Source organism: Vombatus ursinus, unplaced genomic scaffold (genome assembly GCF_900497805.2).
Source record: "Vombatus ursinus unplaced genomic scaffold, bare-nosed wombat genome assembly UNPS02001419.1, whole genome shotgun sequence".
NCBI lineage: Eukaryota > Metazoa > Chordata > Mammalia > Diprotodontia > Vombatidae > Vombatus > Vombatus ursinus.
The window spans coordinates 22,030,292-22,053,656 of record NW_020941197.1 but is presented as its reverse complement, the minus strand read 5'-3'; the positions used below and the strand labels follow the sequence as shown (position 1 = coordinate 22,053,656).

The following is a 23,365-nucleotide window of genomic DNA, read 5'->3' as shown; positions in this document are numbered from 1 at the left end:
GTGTGCATCTAGTGACTAAACTGCAGGATGTGAAGTTGCATATAAAATTGAGGTGGGTAAGAGGTGACGCAATCTAATCAAGTCAAAGTCTAATAATAAAGGGAAAATTAACTCCTGTAGTCCTCTCTTCTCCATTCTAAAATTTTTCTCTTCTTGATGAACTATATCAAGGTTTTTTGGAGAAAAAATTACCAAAAGTTCAAAGACTACATAGATAGGATTCCATTTCCTGAGGATGTACTAAGGAAATCAGAGGTAGATAGGAGGCTCTCAGGAATGAAATTCTGATGATAAAAACATTAACAATTTTGATGGGAGTGTAAAAGGAGGAGAAATTTAAGGATACTTACGTCAATGCACCAAAATATCACTTACAAACTCTGCTTTTTTAAAATTGTATTTCTTTATTTTTTTAATTTTTAAATTATGTTTAAAATTATTTTTCTTTCTGAGATTATATTTCGATTTTTTTTCTTTTTTTCTTTTTCCTTTAGTACTCAAACACCAGAACTCAAATACAGAATAGAGAAAAGGGGAAAAAAAAATCATAAACTTAAATATTGAAATTTAAATACAAAGTTAGAAAAGGCATGCAGAAAGCATGTCATGTGCATAGCAGTACATGAGAGAGGATTCAAAATATGTAGCGATAAATTTTCTTTTCAAGAAAGCCTGTATGATAAATACTACATGCTCTGTTGAGAGCTGTCCATTTTTCTTTGTTTCCCTCATAAGTTTTCTTACAATGTTGGACTCTTTCACCTTTACCTGGGCATTTTTTTTTTGTAGTAACAACTTAATTTTTGTTATCACCTCTAGTCCTGGGGTATGGGGGATGGTACCCCTGGACAGTTGTACCCCTGTAGCCTAGAACCAAAATCAAATCTCCAGCTTCTTGTAAGTGCCCACAGCCAGGGGCGTCCTGCCCCACGGCTTCTGCACTCACCAGTGTGTGCTGGTTCTTTCTCACCCCCAGATGATGTGTTTCTCTTAACAAAACCTAAAATCACATTACTTTTTTTGACTTCCATATATCACATTGCTGACTTAACACTAAATATGCATTTTACAACAACCTCAAATATTTATTAAATGAATGAATGAATCTTTTTCAGAATAACCACTATTTAAACAGTGATTTTAATTTAAAAAGCAAACACAAATATTCATAATTAGTATCTTAAATTTGTATGATTAGAGGAAATATTGTGACAGTCTAATCATATATGTCATATGAATATGGTCTCGGAATAAAAAGAAAATATTGGTAGATATATAAAACTATGTGAAAATGCAGAGATTTTTATTGCATGTAATGGTCATGTAATGAATTTGCTATATTAGTTTAGGCAAATCACTTATTCCCTTTGTGATTATTTTTTCCACTCTCAAAATCAAAGCACAAAAAATTTATGCCATACCACAACCACAGTTGAACATTTATAGCACAGATTAAAATCATGTACGATCATATGATTGCAATTGCCTCATTGTGATTGAGAATATTCTCTTTCTTGGGGCCTGGCTCCATGGGCTTGTCTTTGTTTGGTTTCTCAGAGGAAAGATTTTGAGCAGAGCTGTGATTATTTGTATTCTATATCCTGGAGATGGGTACAAACAGAACAATAAGAGAATGCCCATTTGCTTCAATATATACAGACATTATTTCTTCCATCAGAATCATCAGTATAGTAACTTTCTGGCCTTACTTTTGCCCACATAAAGTTCTAATACTTTTCCTTAATGTCATGATATGGATTAAGATGCATGGAAGTTTATCTTCAAAGGTCCCTTCATTTTACAGATGAAGAATCTGAGGCCCAGGTTGGTGCAGAAAGAAAAAATGGCAGGTGCATAACAAACACAGAAATGCAGAGATTTGTTGTCATATGTAATTGCCATGTACTAACCTGATAGCTTAGACAAATCACTTATTCCTTGACTTATTCAAAGTCATGTGAGTAATAAGCGAGAGGTAGGATTTGAACCCTAGTACTCCCACTCTATGGGCAGTACTCCTTCCATTGCACTACAGCGTCTCCCATAGATCACTCAGAAAAAGATACAGGCCATCATTCCAACACTCTCGGGGGCAAAAAAAGCAGTTTTGGAGTGGGGGCACTCTGCCTGGCTTTTGTTAGCTGGATCTGGTGATAAAGACTAAAGATAGCTCAGTGTGGTCTTATCAGGTAAAGGTTTTCTAGCATTTCTCCTCCTCCCCTCCCTTTCCAGAGATGAAGCAGGTTGTATGAGAGAAACGATGCCCAGCAGCTGGTATCAGGGAGCAAAGCCCAACAGCCACTATTCATCTTGCAGCTGTCAGAAGCTGCCCTCCCTGCAAGGGGCAGCTAGGTGGCATAGTGGATAGAGCACTGGCCCTGAAGTCAGGAAGACCTGAGTTCAAATCCGACCTCAGACCAAACACTTGACACTTACTAGCTGTGTGACCCTGGGCAGATCACAACTTTTCTCTGCAATAATTTCCTCAACTATAACATTCACTATCTTGCAGGAGTGTAGTGAGGACAAATGAGATAGTATTTGCATAAGTGCTTAGTGCCTGGCACATAGTAGGTGCTTAATAAATGCTTATTCCCTTATTAAACACTCTGAAATCCCCATGAATGTGCCCACCAAAGCCACCATCCCCAGCAGGTAGCAGGCCCAGTCAGACCAGAAGATGTTGGCACCCATGCAGTACCGGAGGCATGAGGCACATGTATGTGCTGGCTGCATGTGTTCCCATATGTGGCATGTTTATGGAAAAAAAATGTTTTTTCTGCTTTTCTTTGCTACCTCATTCAAGACCTTTTTTGTTGTTCAGTCATTTTCAGTCATGTCCAACTGTTTGTGACCCCCATCTGGGGTTTTCTTGGCAGAGATACTGGAATGAGTTGCCATTTCCTTCTCCAGCTCATTTTACAGATGAGGAAACTGAGGCAAACAGAGTTAAGTGATTTGTCCAGGGTCACACAGCTGGTAAGTGTTTGAGGCCCGATTTGAACTCAGGAAGATGAGTCGTCTTAATTTCAGACCCAGTGTTCTATCCACTATGCCACCTGGCTGCCCTTCAAGGCTTTTGCTTTGAACCACTTATTTCTGTTGTGTAGGAAAAATGTAAATGATCGTGGGAGGAGAGTTTATGAACTGGGATTTTGAGGGGTTATAGACCCTTAGAGCGCTTTGAACCTGGGGTAGTTAGATATTCTGGAGGTGCCATTTGGAAAATGGTACCATGCCTTAAATATATTTGATAACAATTAGCACAGAGTGATATGACATCAGTATTGAAGTTATTGTATTCTCTCCAAAACGTAATTTTGAGATCATGTATCTTTTAAACCAGACATTTTCCTCTCCTGCCAATTGGGCTGATTTGAAAAATATGTTTGCTTTTGGTCAGTTCCTAGCCAAAACTGTCAGCTATGAGTCAGGATAGGCCTACCAGTAATTACCCTGTTCGTATAACGTTTTGACCCCCCCTCACTGTCTTTTGCGCCCCCTCTAGTTTCCTCCACCTGCTCTTTTCCTATCAAATCCTATACCTGAGAGGAAGGCCAGGGGAAGAGTAAGGGGGATGGGAATGGGGAGGGGTGAAGAGATGGAATAAGCATTTATTAAATACCACTATATAACAGTTACTGTCCTAGGCACTATACAAATATTATATCATTTGATCCTTACTAAAACCCTTAGCGGTGAGTGTTATTATTACCTCCATTTTACAGCAGAGGAAACCAAGGCAGACATTAAGTGACTTTCCCATGGTCACACAACTAGGAAGTGTCTGAGCCCAGAGTTGAATTCAGGTCTTCCTGACTCCAGGCTCAGCAATCTATCTACTGCACCATGCCACTGCCCGTTGAGAAAAATATATTTGTACAATACCTGTAAACAGTTAACAACAGCTCCAAATTTACTTTTTCTCAGGAATCTGCATTGAATTTCAGTCTAACTACGTGTTGTTAGAACTGAAACGGACCTTGGCATCATGTAGATTAATGCCCAGCATCATACACTTAGTAATCAGCAGAGCAGAGACTTGAATCCTGGTCATATGATTTCTCATCCAGTGGGTTTTTCAGTACAATATGCTGTTCCATAAGGCTTAAGTTTTAAGCATCAGAAAGGAGGCTACGTAGATTATTTGTGCCTTTCCAAGGCCACTAAAAACAGGTTTGCCCAAATGTGAGGCCAGGCCTGAGTCTAACCCCCAGTTTTTGGATTTATCAATTACTATTGCAACTTACCTTTTTATTTTGAAGATTAGAAAACAGATAATGAAGGTCAATGGACACATCAAGAGAGATGCCATCAGGTATTTATGTACCCTCAATGATGAGTAATAGGAAATGGCTAGAAAACACAAACCATAAATGCCATATATTAATCACCCTAATTCCCTATACATGGATCTTATTTTGTTTTCTATTTCAAGTTTAACTTTGTGTTCTGCTTTGGTCAATCATAAGGAAAACTTATCAGTACCTTTCCCCTAGATTCAGTTTTGGTTTGCTTTGGGATATTTATTCTGTAACATATTTTGAGAATTGAAGAAAGCTTTCATAATTTCACCCTGAGGCAGAATCCAGACCATCTTAATATATTCTTCTCTGCCACCACTCTGGTGCAGGCCCTCATTGCCTCATACTTGGACTGTTGCAGTCACCTGCTAGTGGGTCTCCCTGTAGAAGGTCTCACTCCACTCCAGTCTACCCACCATTCAGCTGCCAAAGTGATCTTTCTAAAGCACAGGACCATGTCACCACCATATGAAAATAAATTCCAGTGGCTCCCTATTGCCTCCAGATTCAAATATATAATCTTTCGTATTTAAATTCCTTCACAAATTTATCCCTTCCTATTTTTAAAAATCTTCTTCCACTTTATTCCCCTCCATGTAATCTATGGTTTAGCAACACCCATTCTCTTGCTGTTCCTCACACATGACATTCCTGACTCATGTCTTTTCACTGGCTATCCCACCATGCCTGGATGCTCTCCTTATTCGTCTCCTACTCCTGCTTTCTCTGCCTTCCTTCGAGATTCAGTTCAAATCCTACCTTCTATAGGAGGCATTTTTCCAGTCTCTTCCATGCCCTACCTTCCCCAGTGACAACCCTCTCAGGATACACTACCCACCCCCCACTCCATATATCTTCTTATTTTTATAAATTTGATTCAGTTCTCTGTATGTTTGAGAAATGAGGCCTTTATCAGAGAAATGTGCTTCAAATTTTTTTTCAGTTACTATTGCTAACTGTATTTCCCTCCATCCTATCTCCATCCCCTGCTCATTCTATTCTCTCTCCTTCCATCTTCTCCCTCCACAAAAGTATTTTGTTTCTGACTACCCTCTCCCCAATCTGTCCTCCTTTCTATCACCCCTTCCCCTTCTCTTATCCCATTCCCCTCCTACTTTCCTGTAGGTTAAGATAGATTTCTATACCCAATTGAGTGTGTATGTTATTCCCTCTTTGAGCCAATTCTAATGATTGTAACGTTCACTCATTCCCCTTCATCTCCCTGTCTTCCCCGCCGCTAAGAGCTTTTTCTTGCTTCTTTTATGTGAGATAATTTGCCCCATTCTACCTCTTCCTTTCCCTTTCTCCCAGTGTATTCCTCTCTCACCCATTAATTTTGTTTTTTAAGATATTATCCCTTCATATTCAACTCACACCTGTGCCTTCTGTCTATATGTACTCCTATCTGTCCTAATAATGAGAAGGTTCTTCTGACTTACAAGTATCATCTTCCCATATAGGAATGTAAATAGTTTAACCTTATTAAGTCCCTTGTGGTTTCCCTTTCCTGTTTACCTTTTTATGCTTCTCTTGAATCTTGTATTTGAAAGTCAAAGTTTCTATTCAGGCTGAGAATTCCAGAAGCAGGTGCTGCTACCCACAGGCGATTCGGTCTCTCCCAAGGCCTGCCCCTAGTTTGTTGTGGTCAGGGCTGTGCTCAGGAGGCCTGGGCTGGACTGCCCTCCTCTCTGACCCAGGTGCAACGTACCTTTCCTGCCGACCTTCTAAGTTGTCTTTGGCTGGAAAATTATTTCACTCTGTCCTTTTGTGGGTTCTGCTGCTTCAGGAATTGTCTCATGACATTATTTAAAGGTGTTTGGAGGGGTTTTGGTAAGAGCTCAGGTGAGTGGCTGCCTTTTCTCTGCCATCTTGACTCTGCCTCTATATATCTTCTACAAGGATAATTGTTCGCGTGTTATCTCCCCAATTTGAATGTGAGACTTTTGAGGACGGGGACCATATTTTTTTTTCCTTTCTTTATATTCCCAGTGCTTATAACAGTGCTTGACATATGGTAAGCGAATGACTGGTTGCATGAATGGGATAATTTTGCTCAGGGCCAGATTTAATTCCACTTGATTATCTTTGGTAAAAGAGCAGAGAAGCAGCATAGGTAATATAAAAATCATGAGAATTTTACTTTCTAAAATAGTCAGAGAAACGCACTTGCTTGGAAATAGGGTCATATTGAGTTGTAGCTGCAATGATCCTTGGAAGTTATTGAATCCAACCTGCTCATTTTACAGATCAGGAAACTGAGGCATACAGAGAGGGTATGATCTGGATGAGGTTGCATAGGTTGGAAGTAATAGAATCATGATTTAAACACAAGTTCCTCAACTTAAGTCTAGGGCTTGATCATTAATTACATCACGGCACTCCTCATAACTGATGGGTTACATACATATTCCTTGTATGGACCAGAATCACTTCTGTGCCCAACATCATTGTCATCATCTTAGGCCACAACATCCCCAAGTGTTGTAATGATATCTCCAGCACTAAGCACAGTGCCTGGCATGTAGTAGGTACCTCATGAATGCTTTTCAGCTGATTGACTAACTGTTGTTGCAGACCAGCTCATTAAATGAGGAAAAGAAGACAGTGAACAGCATCTTAGCTTAATTTCCCCCCCTCCATTACCAATGGATGCCATCTGCCTAAAATTCACTCTCTCTTTCTGTTCCCTTTTCTAAATTCTAACTTCTATCCTTTAAACTGGCAGATAGGCTAGGGAAAGGGTGGTAAGAAAGAGTTAATCACAATTTAAGAGGAAGAGTCATTCTATTTCTCTTTTCTTTTGAAGTGCTTAGCACAGTTCTTGGAACATAGGCGCTTCATAAATGGTTATTTCCTCCCTCCTTCTCACCTCAGACTTTCCTAGAGATATACTAGAGTATGAATAATCCACTAGCACATAAGCAATAACTTTCCAACTTACCCTGGCTCATTCTTCTTAGTTGCTAGTGGATGGCTCATAGAAGGAAAGACACAAATACCTATGAATGACTTTCAAGTCTTATAATGATACAGTATTTCACATATATGAAGAGAGTTTGTTTAGATGACCAAGTTGCTATCCAGTGGCTTAGCAAACTATATTGTCATTTTCTATTTTTGATATACAGTTAAAATGAACGTTAAAACTTCACTATCTGCAATATTTTATTTTCTATAGATAAGTTTTCCTGATGATGTGAGGTTTACCTATTTTAATCTCAAAAAGTTCTTTACTTTGTTTTGTTTTGTTTTGAGACTGGGTCTCCTTGTGTATTCCAGGCTGAAAGAGTGGCAGTCATTTCTGGGCCCACCTCCATTGTTGATCAGCAGGGAAACTTTGACTTGCTCCATTTCCACCTTGGGCTGGTTGGCCCCTCTCCAGGAAGCCTGGTGGACTCCTCCTCCCAGGGGATCATCATATAGGTGCCAACAGAGTGTAGATACCCTATCAGCTTTAGGATTACCACTGCTCAGAACTTCAGACCTCTAGGCATCCACCAGCCTCAGCCTCCCAGTATCAAGGATTATAGTTATTCATCAGTATGCCTGGTCTCAAAAAAAGGTGTGTTTTTTTTTTAAAGAACTTAACTATTTTAGATTTTTTTAATTGCATTACATCCTTCTTGACTTTCTTAAAAAGAGATTAATGAGCATCATTCAAGGCTCTCAGGACTTACTGAAATTTATATGCTTAGAATTATTTATTACTACACTACAAAGGCCTCAGACTGTGGTAGTGTTTGGGGTCTTGGGTCTGCATTCTATAAATTTTTGGCCTCTTCACAAACTTTCAGGTTAATGTTTGACAATTCTTGCTTTGGTAGTGGCATGCCTACTTGTAGCAATCTTTCCGTCTTTCTAATTTGCTGTAGCTAATCTGTCCTGCCTTAAGCAAACAGATAACCAACCTTGCTATATATTTCATATAATACATATGCTCTATATTTCATGTAAAATAAAAGTACATCTTTATAGCAGCATATTTGTAGTGGCAAAAAACTAGATACTAGGAGGCTGCTCATCAATTGAGGAATGACTCAATAAGTTGTGGCATATGAATGTGATGGAATACTTTTGTGCTGAAAGAAACTAGGAAATTAATGATTTCAAAAAGACAAGGAAAGACTGTCGGACTGATACAGAATGAAGTGAGCAGGACCAGAAGAACATTTACATTATAACATCAATATTATAGAAATGAACAATCTTGAGGACTTTTATAAACTAATGAAGAATGAAATAAGTAGATCCAGGAGAACAATTTATGCAATATTAACAACATCGTAAAAACAAAACACTTTGAAAGTTGTTAGAACTATGACCAATATAATGAACATTCAGGATTCTGGAGGACCAATGATAGAACATGGTATTCCTTACAAAGACATGACAGACACAAGATGTAGGATGAAACACACACACACACACACACACACACACACACACACATAGTATATAGCTACTGAGGGAATTCATTTTGTTTGACTATGATTATTTCTTGTAAGAAATTTTTTTCTGGGTAGGGGAAGAGAAGGAGAGAAAATAGATTTCTGCTAATTAAAAATAAATAAATAAAGGTGGAGGGGTAGTGTTATAGATGTGAAATGTCACATATACTTTCAGACAATCTTATAGTATTATCAGTTTTTCCTAACTGTTTTACTCAGTTACAAGAGACCTCTCACAAAGTGAGAGTACTAACCTGTAAATGTTTGTAATATAAAAACAAAACACATTGATAAGACTTTAAAAATAAAATAAGTGAAGACTGGAAATGTTTTTATTATAAAGTGAGCTAGTTGACTTTGAGACAGCTTGTTTGGCTGCTTCCAAGGTGTTTTTGCTTTCCCTTTGGCTCTTAATTGTGTTCAGAATAGATAGGAATGCAAGAGAGACAAGTTCTAGAATGAGAAAATTTAGTTTTCTGTGGATGAGGAGGGATTGAAATAAAATTTGGAGTCATGAAGAGAAATCTTCTTGACTTCAGGCCTGGCGCTCTATTCAGTGTGTCACCTACTTGCCTTCCACACACACACACACACACACACACACACACACACACACACATATAATGATATTTCATTTATCTGAAAGATATGAACCACAACAAGCATATTAATTAAAATTTTGCCTCACTGGTCTCTACTTTTTACTTACGTTTTGATTCCTGGGGAAAACAAACATGTTTTTTTATCTTCTTTAGGGGGTGATCCATGTCACAGGATACATTCCAAAGTTTCAAGGACCTCATAGCCTCCAGTGAGATGTTATACCATTTGGTGACATTAGCTATGCCATCTGGGTTCTCATCAATGTGTTCCTTAGGCGATTCCATCAGCAGGCTTTCATGGGAAAAGTTGATGTGAGGGGCAGGTTTTCCTGTAGCTGAGCAGATGGCTATAAGGATTCCCTCATCGGGACGAGGATGACACTCAATTCTTAATTCAGACACATCTAAGTCAAACAAAAAGAAAATTCAGAAATCACTCATATCCATAAAGCATACAAATTATTTCAGTCTGGACCTATATTTTCATTGGTTTAGGGAACGCCTAAGTAGTTCAGCAACTTACAGTCTCAGAGCATTTCCAAGAGGCACTGAATGGTTCAACAAATGGCCCAGAATCCCAGAGTCAGTATGTGTCAGAGATGGGTGAGACGTGAACCCAGGTCTTCCTGTCTCCTAGGCCAGGCCTGGATCTATTAGGCCATACTAACTTCTATACTGATAGTCCTCCCCAAATTTTTGTCATGAAGCTTTAAACATATTGATAATAGTTTTCCTGGGTATTTGTAGTCATGTACCCTGGGGCTCCACGAACTTCTCTACATTAAGAACAGTAAAGAGTGTGCGTCTTCATGGAGTCTTTAAATTAATTTCATTTGAGGGCATACAATCCTTGACTTTGAATATTACAAGAAGAAAAGAAAGTTACCACAGGTAAAGAAACACCCAGGTATGTGTGTGGGTGGTTGGGCGGGGAAGGGAAGAGGCAAACAGCAGTCACAACTGAACCACCAGTTGACTTTTTTTTTGAGCAATTCTTTACACTGCCGTACTCATCTTTCATTCAGATACTTTTTGCTATTGTTTAAAAATAAGTATCCACCTTTATTAAATACCTTCTGAATGCCGAGCATTTTTGTAGCCTCTATTTGCATTTTCTCAACAAGAAATACTTGGACTTACTTCACAGGTCATGACCACATAAATGTGTTATTTGACCTAGGAGATATAGCGTGGCATGATGAGAAGTTTAGATTAAACAATTTCTAAACTACCTTCAGTCCTAATATTCCATGACTAAAGACCCTGACCTTAAACGTCATTATAACAAAGTGTTAGGTGTAATGTCTGCGCCTCCTCTGTCCCCCCTTCCAGCTTTTGGGACAATCTGGCTCTTCTAGAAAACATTATGGCACAAAGACAGTTTTCCACTTACTTTGTACACTGAAGCACATTTGTCCTCCATGGATACCATCTGGAAAAACATTAAAGAGACATTTGTAACATGCATCATCCTCCAAGGTCACATTATATATAGTCATGCTTGATGATGTCAATTCTGCACTGCTGTGGTGGATCCTTTCATCGTACGGCGGGAAAATTTTTCCACCATACTGGCTGCTGTAGGTGCCTATGTTTTTTGGTATGGACCCTTGGACCTTTTGCCAGGTAATCTGCAGAACATCTGCTGGGATCGTCAAGTTACATTTCAGGGTCACATTGTTCCCAAGAGGAGCTATATCAGTGCTTTTATTCTTCGTTACAAACAAAGAATCTGAAACTAAAAAAAAAAGCAACAATTAAAAGAAAAAAAAACAAAAAACATACAATCTGAACAAATGTAGGCACAGAAGGATAGTAGAATGGGCATTGAGTGGGTCACATGACCAACAAGATGGAGGACTAGACATTTTCTCTGATCCTCACAATCTCTCAAACCTGTCCAGAACAGAAATTATGCACCAAAGATAAAACAACTCCAGCTATCTCCATGGCCTAGGACACCTGGAACCAAAAAAAGAACTGAAACCTATCCCAGCTCACCTGGTATGCCTTCTCCCACTGCCAACCATATTACCAGTTTTGAAGTTATACTAGCTGACCCAAGGACCCAACCCCTGTTCTCCTCTTCCTTTTTCCAGTGAAGATCCAGGCTGCAAATTACAGAAGTTTGCTGAGACCTGGGTGTCCAGTGTCACAACAACATTCTGTGCTGCAAAAGATTTCTACTGGAGTTTGGAGGATAAGAAAGGAACAGGACATGTGTCTGGACTTGAAATAGATCTCAACCCTATGTGTTACCCCCTTCCCCCCAAAATCCTGAAAACTCCAAATGATAGAAATCACCTTTGATCGTAATGGCACCAGGATGGTAGAGCTCTGAACCACTGGGCCAGAGAACTGAGGAACCCAAGGAATGGGAAAGGACAACGTGGGAGTATATTGGGGAGGGGGAGGGCGGTATTAAATCCAATTCAATAAACATTTATTAAGTGCCTACTATGTGCCAGGCCATGTGCTAAGTGCTGGTGATACAATCAAGAAAAGGAAAGGCAGTCCCTAACTTCAAGAAGCTTACGATCTAATGGCGTGCAGGTAAAGAAGAGACAACATGCAAAAGGAGGCAGGAAAGTGGGGGAGACATCAGGATACAGGGTACTCAGGGGCATCTTGTTTTGTGGAGTTGAGACCAGGCAGAGCAGTAGATGCAAAGTGGAATGAGCTGAGAGTCCAGCTTCTGCCTAGAAGGCAGAAATAAGGGACATTGGGAGGAGTTTGGTACTTCACCCTCCAATCAGAGGAGAGAGGAAGCTGATGGAGGTAATGTCAGTTAAGGCTTGAGTTTATAGCATGGTGGTGAGATTAGAAGTGATGTGTTCATCCTGAGAGGGGCATATTATTTCATGGCATTGAAACCAGGCAGAGCAACAGATGCAAAGTGAAATGAGACTACATAAATGGGAGGAAAATGGATGTTCAATAATAAAAAGGTATTTGAAACATTACTAGAAAGAAAACTAGACCTGAAGAGATTATTTGCTTCTTGAACTCACCTGACAAGAGAAATACAGGAGGAATGAATGAATGTAGCAGCCAAAGAGAGCAACATGAAACAATGACAGCAAAGTCCTAAGAGCCTTCTTTCTAATGTACACAGGGAGGCAGTGATAAAAATGGAAGTCTGGCGGAGGTAACAATGGAGAGGCAAGCCTAAGACATTATGGACAGAAACTGGTAACACCCTGCCTGTAGCTTAATCATTATTTGTTTTTGTGGGACTGTATAACAAAATGGAAGGGTACATGAAAGGGGAAAGGTAAACGGGGAGAGACAGAAGTATGTGATGTATTTGGTCAAAGTGAAGTCTAGGAATGAGGGAAAGGTGACCCCAAGAGCTGGCAAGACAGTAGATGATGGGAGGGAGGGATCAGACTATTGAAAAACTGGGAAGAGAGAGTTCTAGCTTTGGTGGTGAGAGGCAGTTCTGCAGATGAATGCTCCTAAGGGTGAAAAGAAATGTGTGAAGGGATATTAGGACCTTGTTCAAGGTGTTATCTGGGGAATTTGGTACTTTAGAATAAGTCTATTCATTTTACCTTGGGAATGGCAAAGTTGGAGTTCCTGAGGACAACTAGTGAGTGGGAGGGCATGCACTGAGGGAGGAGATTAAATGGGGAAATAAGGTAATCAGGTGGCAGGAATAGATCCAGTTGCTTCAGGGAAATTGTGTGTGTGTGTGTGTGTGTGTGTGTGTGTGTGTGAGAGAAAGAGAGAGAGAGAGACAGGGAGAGAAACAGAGAGTTGGTCCTATGAATAAGTGTCCTCTCTGTAACCTGCAAGAATTGGCATCGTTTGGGGAGTGAGGCACTGTTGAACAAATAAACACACTGACTCCACTATTTCTTAGGAAAGACACAAAGGAGGGCTTCCAGCACCTCTCTCAAAAGCAGGGAAGACAAGAGTGGAGTCATAATAAGGGGTTAAATAAGCTTACTTTATTCTAGTCTAGTCTTCTTAAAGGGAGTTTGCTGATAATGGAAGCACCAACTCCTACAGCATTCCTTAACAACCCTTCTTGCAGGGGCCAGAATGAATGGGGGGCAATAACCCCTCCGTCTCGATGGGGTCAATCAAGACCAGCACAACTTCTGCTCTCTGCTAAATCCCCTCAAGCCTCAATGGGGGCCAGTTGAGGCAAACACACAGATTCCCCCTCCCAACCCTTGATGGGGGCCGATCAAGGCACACACAGCATTCATCCTGCACATTCACCCCTTAGGGGTCCCCAGTCACTCACCAGTGCCCACTTGCTTTATAGGGCAACAGACAAGGCATATTGCCAGCCATAGCCTCACAATTTTACATCACTTCATCTCTATATCTACTGCACAAGCGGCAGAAACTGTTTTGAACCATGATTGTGAGAACTCTAACACCTGGGAAGTAGAGATTGCTATGACTGGATCCTTGGAAGAAAGAATAACAAAAAATCCACTTTACAAACACTAAAATTCACCTTACTTACACTCCACCCCTCCAGGATCCACATAGCTAACACTTGGCCCTTACAATCTACACAGGTAACACTTTGGCTCTTACAGTCTACATAGGTGACACTTTGAGGGGTCCTCAAGCCAAGAAACTAAAGCGTAATATCCACAATCCATAATAACATAACAGCAATATAAACTGCAACAATATGCAAAAATAAGATGCTAAAATAACAATATAGATTCCAGCAACATAGACATTATGTTGGGCATGATCAAGTATACAAATACAGTATATCATCAGAGTGGTCACAAGGCCTAAAACTGAACATAGCATTCAGTGTGTAACGTAGCACATCTCCCTCCCCCCCATATACATTCTTTGGGGGACCAATGTCTTTGGGGAGCTAGCAGTCAGCTCCTCCTCCCTCTGGTACTATTCAGTCCCAGGCCAGGGTCTCCCCTTAACACAGCCCATCCCCAGGGGCAGCAGAGAACACAACACTCTCCACCCCTAGGTGAGCCACAGTAGGCTACAAGTTCCCTCAATCAAAGCAGAGGGTCCAATCCTCTTGCAGAAGGTCCTTGGTGCCTCCTTGTAGGCTCCCACCTGGTGCTCCTTGGCGTGCTCACATTTGAGTGGGCCAAAAAGTACAAGTCCCAGTACGGCTCCATCCCCCACCACAAGGTCTGGGGGTTGACTGGGAGACAAAGCCAACAGGGTGGGTCCCCATCCCACCAGGGACAACCCCACCCCTGGGTCCCAACCCATCCCAGGGGGACGTAGTAGGAAAGCACGCTCAGTGCTCCTGCCTTGCTGAGAAGTTTCCATCTTGACCCAGGGCTGAGTCCGGGGCTCCTTGGCTCCCTGCTCCTGCAGCAGGTCTCGCCTCACGTTGGAAGGGGCTGCTCTACCCTCTGCAGCTCCCTGCTTCCTCCTGGGTCCAGGCACAGCAGGCTCTGGGGTCTCCTGCCCCCAGCTTCTGTCCCTGGCCCGCACCACCCCAACTCTGGGGCAGCTCTACCTCCCCCTGCACAGGGAAAGGGTCCACTTCAACCTGGGCTCTGGGCACAGCACACTTCCAAGGCCTCTGCCCCTCTGGCACTCAGGGGCCTCATCTCACAGGATGGGGCTACTCCAGCCTGGGCTCTGGGCAGCTTATCTCCCTCCAGCCTCTCCTAGGGAGGGGCTACTCCCACCTGGCTCTGACTCCAGAGATGGCCTTGGCTCTGAGAAGTTCAAAAGAAATTTCTCCGACCAGGCCTCCTCCCCTATCTCCGGCTGCTTCTTAGCTTTAACCCTTTCCTCCTTTGGTGCAAGGAAACTGAAGAGGAATTTCTCCCATGCACCTTTTACCTTTACTACAACAAATTCAAAGTCTTCCTCCAGCTCATCTGAAAGCTCTGGCTCTTGAGCAGAGGGAATAACAAACATCCAAGCCCTGAGAATTTGGGTCTCAGTCTCTAACAATTCTTGGGTTTTCTCATATGCCTCCCTTTCCTCCCATTCCTGAGATAAATCAGTCCGAACCTCTCATAACTGGGCTTCCACCGACAGTAGCTGGTCAGTACTTTTTCTCACAACGGTTAACTTTAACAAGACTAGAAACTGAATTGCCTACTTTCCTCTCCCAACCCCCGCAGTCACAGTCATAGTCACCTCTGACTCATTTTCTCACAAGTACCGCTGGGATAGGGAAACAGAAGGAGAGGTTGTCCCCAGGGGGCCCTACTCGAGGCTCTAGGGAAACCACTCCCACTGCTGCTGCTGCTTTCGGCCCCCGCTCCTCGCCTGGCTCGTCTCAGGCTGCTGCTACCTGCTCCAAGGCCACTGCCTCTGCCACTGCTCCAGGGTCTCTCTGGACTGGTCCAGAATGCTGCTGTCTCTGCCACTGCATACTGACTCTCCCGCTCCTTTGGGGCTAAGTCAGTCTGAGTCTCAAACAGGATTCCTACAACTCCCGAAGCCTTTCTAGCTCCCTTTTTATCAAGTGTTCCCCCAAAACTTCAGCAAAACTTTCTCAAAGCCTCTGGGGGTAAGGGGCACATCCTCCCACTCCTGGGAAGGAGGCCATCCTCCATCCTCCCATCTCTGGGGAGAAATCCATAGAACTATAGTTACATAAAATAACAAAATCGTAGGAAATCATCTTGGGATACCCATGCCAGTCCTACTAAACCCCATGTTTTCCTTCTGGCCTTCAGTCTGCGCAGATCCTGCCCACTATGCCAAGTGTTGAACAAATAAACACATCGACTAAGCCATTTCTTAGGAAAGACACACAGGAGGGCTTCTAGCACCTCTCTCACTAGCAGGTTCACTTTGATCCGGTAATAATAAGGGGTTGAAAAAGCTTACTTTATTCTAATTTAGTCTTCTCAAAAGGAGTTACTAATAATAGTAAATAGTAAATAGCACCAACTCCTACAGCATTCCCTAACAACCCATCTGCAGGGGCCAGTGTGAAGGTGATGAGGTTGGAATCTAGCCCTCCAAAAAGAAAAACCTTGGACTTTCCCAAACGGCCAAATCTCTGGTTCACCTGAGGCTATAATCCCATCAACTGGCTTTTCATTGTGGCTGCACCTAATCTCCCAATTCTGTTACCCTTAACCTAGCCTAGCCCTCCATTGTGTTACCTCCCCATGGGCCCCAGACCACTTCACACCCTTAATCCTATCTAGGCTCCATTCTCCCTTGGCCAAGTGATTCAGTTCCCAGGCGTTCTATTACCTCATAGACTACTTGACTACTCCTAGATCCCTCCCATAATCTTTTTGTATATAAGGTCCATCTTGTGTCCATTAAGATGCTCAGATTCTTATAATCTAGCCAATAGCTCACTAATGTTCAGATTCCTGGTCTTTGGCTGAAAGAAGGCTTGGGTCGAATTCTTTTGGGCAGGACCCACATCTTGTGATTTTGGGGTCTCAGCACCCCTAAGCCTCGAGATTTCATCAAGGGGGGGGACAACTACCCCTCGTCTTGATGGGGTCAGTCAAGACCAGCACAACTTGTGCTTTCCCCTAAATCCCCTTAAGCCTCAATGGGGGCCAGTTGAGGCAAACACAGATTCCCCCTGCCAAGCCTTCATAGGGGCTGATCAAGCTGCACAGTATTCAGCCTGCACATTCACCCCTATGGGGGTCCCCAGTCTCTGACCAATGTCCATTTGCTTTATAGGGCAACAAAGAAGGCATATTGCCAGCCATAGCCTCACAATTTTACATCACTTCATCCCTATATCCATTGTGCAAGCATGATAGAAACTGTTTTGAACCATGATCATGAGAACTCATATCTACTCTAGGAAGTAGAGATTGTTATGGCTATGGATCCTGGGAAGAAAACTCTAAGAAAGAATAACAAAAAAATCTACTTTACACACACTAAAATTCACCTTACTTATAGGCACAATAGAAAAGGGGAATATTCAGGGAAAGTTCTACAAGACAGTAGCAGAAATTATTTAGAGGAGAAAGCCCAGAATAGATACCTTGGAAGTTTTGATTTAGGGAGGAATACAGTGAATAGAGAGGGACTAGAGGGGTGGGGAACCTGCAGCCTTGAGGCCACATGTAGCCCTCTAGGTCCTCAAGTGTAGCCCTTTGACTGAATCCAAACTTCACAGAACAAATCCCCTTCTGTAAAACTTGGACTCAGTCAAAAGGCTGCACCCAAGGACCTAGAGGGCCACATGGGGCCTCGAGGCTGCAGGTTCCCCACCCCTGCATAGATAGGGTGTACACGAGACAGAAAGAGAGGATGGATAATAAAGAGAGCAAGATAAATCCTCTCTGGAAAGGAGAGGTGATTTCATGTGTGTGTGTGTGTGTGTGTGTGTGTGTGAGAGAGAGAGAGTGATAGCAAAGAACTGGAAAGAGTAGATACCTATGTATTGGAGAATGTCTAAACAAATTGTGGTATGTGAATGTAACGGAATATTACTATGCTATAAGAAATGATGTATGTGATCAATACAGAGAAGCATGGGGAGGTATGTATGAACTGAAGCAGAGTAAAGTAAGCAGTGCTAAGAAAACAATATACTGTACATAGTAACTACAACAATATTAGCTGAAAGAACAACCACACACAAAACAATCAAAATTGAATGTATCAAAATTATAAAGATCAATAAATTATAAACATAATATGATAAATATAAGTTATAAAGACTGATATGAAGAAATATGAGAGAACACCTTCAATTTACCCCTTCATGGAGGTAGGAGGTCCACAGGTATTATAATTATGCATGTTTTTGGATTTTTTCAATTTAATGATCAATTGTGTGACTTTTTCCCCTTCTTTTTCTTTTCTTTTTCTTTTTAAATTTTTTAAAAATTTGTAATATAGAATGGCTCTCTGGCAGTGGGGAGAGAGGGATAATAGAGATAAATATGATGATGTAAGGAGCAGAAAATATAAATAAGATCTTATTTAATTTTTTTTTGAAAGAAAGAACATCAAACTAGAAATTGGAGGACTTGGGTTTTACTCCTGCCACTAACTGGCCCTGTGATCTTGGGCAAGTTATTTCACTTCTCTAGGTCTCACTTTCCTTATCTGCAAAGTTGGGGGGAGGGTAGAGTAAATGATGCCTAATGTCCTTTTCAGTTCAAAATCTTATGATATTAAAAAAAAATAAATTTTTCATTGTCTATGACATTCAAACTGATTTCCCCCTCTTCCCTAGGTATTCATAGAGTCGAAGACAAAACTGAGAATTTAACTCCAACAAGATATTTTTATCTGCCTACAGCCTGAGGATGAAAAAAGAAATTTTTTCAAAAGGAAACTTCATCTTAATGTCTACTATTCCCTCAAAGGCCTAAATGACAACAGCGCAAAAAACAATAATAACAATAATTAATGATGCTGATAACAACTAGGATTCATATAGCACTTTAAGGTTTGCAAAGTGCTTTACAGATATTATGGCATTAGAGCTTAACAACAGCCTTGGGAGGTAGGTTCTATAATTGTTCTCATTTTACAGATGAGGAAACTGAGGCAGACAGAGGTTAAATGATTTGCCAAGGGTCACACAGCTATTATGTTAATATAAATGCTAGCTATTATTATTCTATAAATAAGTACACAAAAGGCTCTCAGAATGAAGACATTCAGAGCAACAGAAAGATAATCTTCAAAGTAACCAGAGTCTGGGTGGGGAATGGGACTGAGAAGCCTCCCTGAAGAAAGTGGTATTTGAAATAAGTTTTACAAGAGGTCATAGATGTCCAGAAGAGGAAACGAGGAGATGAAGATCTATACATATGACCAAGTAGGCCAGTTTCAATGAACCATTGAATGGGGGAAGAGGAGTAAAGAGTGAGGAGACTGGGAAGTAAGGAAGGAGACAGGTTGTAAAGAGATTTAAATGCAAAACAATAGACTTCACATCGGATGGCCATAATAGGCAACCGAAGGGGTTTATTGAGTGAGACAGTGATACATTCACATTTGTGCTTTAGGAAAATCATCCTGGAGACAGTGTAAAGGGTGAATTGGAGAAGGAAGAGACAATGGTAGAGAGACCTAACAGAAGACTATTGTAATAGTGCAGATGAAAAGTGATGAAGGCCTGAAGATATATTGTAAAGGTAGAAATGACAAGTTTTGGAAACTAATTGGATATGTGAGTTAAAAGAGAGTAAAGAGTTGAGAAGCATACTGAAGTTGGCAACCCAGAGACTAGATGGATAGTGGTGCCTTTGACAATATAAGGAATTTTAGAAGAGGGTAGGACTTTGGGGAAAGATAAATGAGTTTTGTTTTGGATATGGTAAGTTTGAGATACCTGCTGGATATCCAATTCAACATACCTAATGGGCTGTTGAAGATGCAGTTGGAGCTCCCCGAGCAAGACTAGGGATATGTACGTAGATATGGGACTTAATTTCATAGAGAAGATAACTGATCCTGTGGGAGCTTATAAGATTACCAAAGAACATAGTACAGTGAAAAAAAAAAGGGGAGGGGGTGGCCAGTACACAGCTGTGGGAGACACCTACAGTCAGGTGGGTGATAATTTAGGGGTAATGATAAGGATGAGGATCTGGCAATGAGAAGGAACAGCCAAAGGTAGGAGAAGAACCAGGAGAGAGGATTGTCATGAAAACTCAGAAAGGAAGGAACATCCAAAAGAAGAGGATGGTCAAAGGTGTCAAATGCTGCACAGAAGCCAAGAAGGATGAGAATCCAAAGGAAGTCATTAGATTTGGCAATTAAAGAATTATCATAAACTTTAGAGAGAGGTTTCAGTTGAATGATCAGGTCAGAAGCCAAATTGTAGTTGATTTAGAAAAGAGTGTAAAAAAGAGGAAATGGAATTACTGAGAAAAGATAATTTTTTTCCAGGAGTTTATCAGAGAAGGGAAGGAGAGAAATCAAGCAATAGTGAATAGGGATGGTGTGATCCAGTGAAAGTTTTTTAAGGATAGGAGCAATTGAGGAACAGTTTGCAGTTGAATGTGGAAAGGAGAAGTCCATTATCTTCATTGGAGAGGAAGGAGAAAGCAGTGGGGGAGGATATATCAGAGAGATATGAAATGAGGGGGAGAGAGAGCTCAGGGCAAATAGCCTCAAGTTTTTGTTTCTGTTTTGGTAATGTGATGAATGAAAATCCCCAAGAGACACAGTTGTTGGGTAATCAACTTATTAATTAGGCTAGCCAGATAATCAATAAATTGATGGTCAATTGATGGTTTCTCTTGGTAACCAAAGATGGCAAAGGGGGCTTTGAAACACCTTAAATATCCTCTGACAGAAAACTTCCCTAACAAGTGCAGCTCAACCCTGATTGGTAGACATTTAATGAGGTGGGCTAAAAGTCTTTATCTCCTCTTGCTGAGAATGTGGTTTGATCAAGAGACTTAAGGTGTCTGGGCATGGGAAGCTATTTCCATCTGAACCTCTCTAGCTAGTTTTCTCCTTCATGAGCTGGATTGCTCTAAACTCTTAATAGAAGGTATCAAGGACAGGAGGTTCCTCTACCAGTCAAAGGCTCACTCAGACTGGATTTTGTTTATACTCTAAACAGAAATTAGGTTTCCCAATTGGGTGGGATCCAGCCTAACCTAGTTAATAAACTTGTGCCTTGGGAACTAGGAGTAATCTCATCACTCAGCCACGCCCTTCAGAGACAGACCTTTTGGGGGGCATTAACAAAAATAGAAGGAAAAAGGTGAATCACAAATTCATAATTAGCTATTAATAAAATTGCATAATATTAATTTCTTTCAGTAAAGTATGAGGTATAGTTCTAACCAATTGTAAGAATGAAGGGAATGGGTGTCATAGGAGGCTTGAGGAGAGATGAGATGGTTTGGGGCAGTTGCTAAAGTGAAACCAATTTGCCAGGTCAGTGACCAACATGCTAGAGGATTAAATATTTTCTCTAATCCTCACAATCTCTAAAATCTCCCTAAAATAGAAATTATGCTCCTGAAATAAAACAATTTCATCCATCTCCATGGTTTGGGACACTAAGAATATAAACAAAGTAAAAACTTGATGAACAACAAAGAAAGTTAACCTCTGATCTCTAACTCCCTCAGCTCTCCAACCCCACCCCCATCCCCATGCTGATAGCAGCAGGGCTATATAAACTAACCTACAGGACTTGCAACAGAAGTCAACTGTAGGCTTATTAAAAGCAGTTGGTGTATTTACTTCTTATCTATAAAAATGTTATCAGTATTGTTAAAACTGTCATAAATACAAGGGTAGTTTGAAAGAAAGGTTGGGGCTGAGTTGTGTATGATGGGGTGATTCTAAAAAAATATCTCTTTCAAAGCACACATTGCTTTAGAGGATTATTGGTTTGTTTGTTTTTTTCTCTTCCAGCGTGGGACAGTAATACCTTTGGCACCATATCCCTCTTTCAGCTTTCAATCAGTTGATTCACATTTATGAAGCATCTACAATGTCCTAGGCACTATCCTGAGCATAGGGGATGCAGACAATGGTGAAAGAGTCCCTGTGCTGGAGGAGCTTATAATCTCAGGTGGAGATCCCCAAGGAATCTGTGTATAGATTTCAAGAAGTCTGTGAACTTGAATGGAGAAAAAAAAAATCCCAACTTTATTTTAATATAATTGGTTTCTATAGTAATCTCATATATTTGATTTTATGCATTAACAACATCATTCTGAGGTGGTCTGTAGGCTTCACCAAAGGGGGTCCATGACACAAAAATGGTTAAGAACTCCTGATGTAGAGGATGAGGGTAAGGATAGACACCATAAATGCATGTAGGTATGTACAAAATAGATGCAATACATGTGAATAACAAAAAATAAAAAATCTTCACCTATTTCACCTAATATTCTTAGACATATAAAACGCTGGAGTAAGGGGGTAGTAGCACCTACCAGAGTAAAGTTTCTGGAAAATATCTGTCTTGTTAGTTTCCATAAAAGGCTACTTAACTGCATGAACTTCAAGTTAATTTGTTTAGACAAAGCTGCTGAAGGAGAGAAAAGGATCCAAGGGTGAATATTTGATTAGCAAGCTTAGTGTTCTTAGGCTCATTTCCCTTTGCAGAAGTAACCCAAGATTCGCATCCTCTTCATTTGTTAGTGACTAATCTCCCTGCTGGGATGGCATGCCCTTCAAAAGTATCTGGTACAAGTTAAAACTTCTTACCTGCTCCTTCTGTCCTGAGGAGGGAGAGGAGGAAAGACCAGAGCAGAGACAGCATAGAAGCAGTGTCTGAAATCTTCCTGACAGATATTGGATTCACGTTTTGAAACAGCTCCCCTGGACTGAAAAACCCGCTCAAAGTTGTTTAAACAGGCTTAACGTCTCTCTTTCTCTAAGCTCCACCCCAATTCCGGCTTCCTCTATAGCATAGTGTTCACCCTTGAGTGTGTGTCATGAATCCCCAAGGTAGTCTGGGAAAGCTTTTAAAGACCCCTTCTCAGAATATTTTAAACGTATAAAATAAAATGCAAAGGAATAGCAAGGAAGTTAATTATATTAAAATAGTTATCATAATATTATTTGAAAAAACAATTTCATAGAAACCCCCCACCTTGCCCCAGGACAAGAATCCTTGTTAAAAGGGACTTCCTATTTCATCTCCAAGTAAGAAACTATCCCCTGCGTTGGTCCTGTCTTATTGACTGAGGAGACAGAAAGACACATACACACAGTGTTATTTTTACATTATAACATTTAGAGATTACTCCCTCTAAGAGTTCTCTTGTAACAAAGTAAAATAATTAAGTGAATCTAATAATGCAGTGACCTCATCTGAAAATATAGGTATTGCTTCTTTAGAACCCCTCACATCTCTTTAAAAAAAAAATAAGAGAAATCTATTTTCTCTCCCTTTCACCTTCACCTCCATTAGAAAGAAAAAAAGAAACACAAATTTCTTGTAACAAATACACATAGTCAAGCAAAACAAATTCCCTCAATGGCTGTGGACAGAAGTATGTATCCAATTCTATACTCTAAATCCATCATGTCTATATGATGAATACCATGTTTCATTGTTGGTCCTCTGGAATCATGAATGATGACTTCATTGATCATACTTCTTACAACT

General features: G+C 40.8%; 1 protein-coding gene across 4 annotated transcripts in view; it reads right to left on the bottom strand.

Moving 5' to 3' along the window:
* LOC114046976 (OX-2 membrane glycoprotein-like) overlaps positions 1-22,620 on the bottom strand; it is a 30,548-nt gene extending 7,928 nt beyond the window's left edge. The window contains exons 1-5 of one of the 4 annotated variants that reach the window (XM_027867630.1): positions 22,459-22,620; positions 10,748-11,092; positions 9,462-9,758; positions 4,251-4,356; positions 1,192-1,601 (exon numbers count right to left, since the gene is read on the bottom strand). In XM_027867630.1, coding sequence (XP_027723431.1) covers positions 1,595-1,601; positions 4,251-4,356; positions 9,462-9,758; positions 10,748-11,092; positions 22,459-22,513 — 810 coding nt within the window. In that variant the 5' untranslated portion in view covers positions 22,514-22,620 and the 3' untranslated portion in view covers positions 1,192-1,594. Of the gene's footprint in view, positions 1-1,191; positions 1,602-4,250; positions 4,357-9,461; positions 9,759-10,747; positions 11,093-15,333; positions 15,388-22,458 lie in introns of those variants that run through there. The other 3 variants (XM_027867627.1, XM_027867644.1, XM_027867637.1) reach the window with 3 other exon arrangements.
* Between the last annotated feature and the right edge of the window lie 745 nt (positions 22,621-23,365).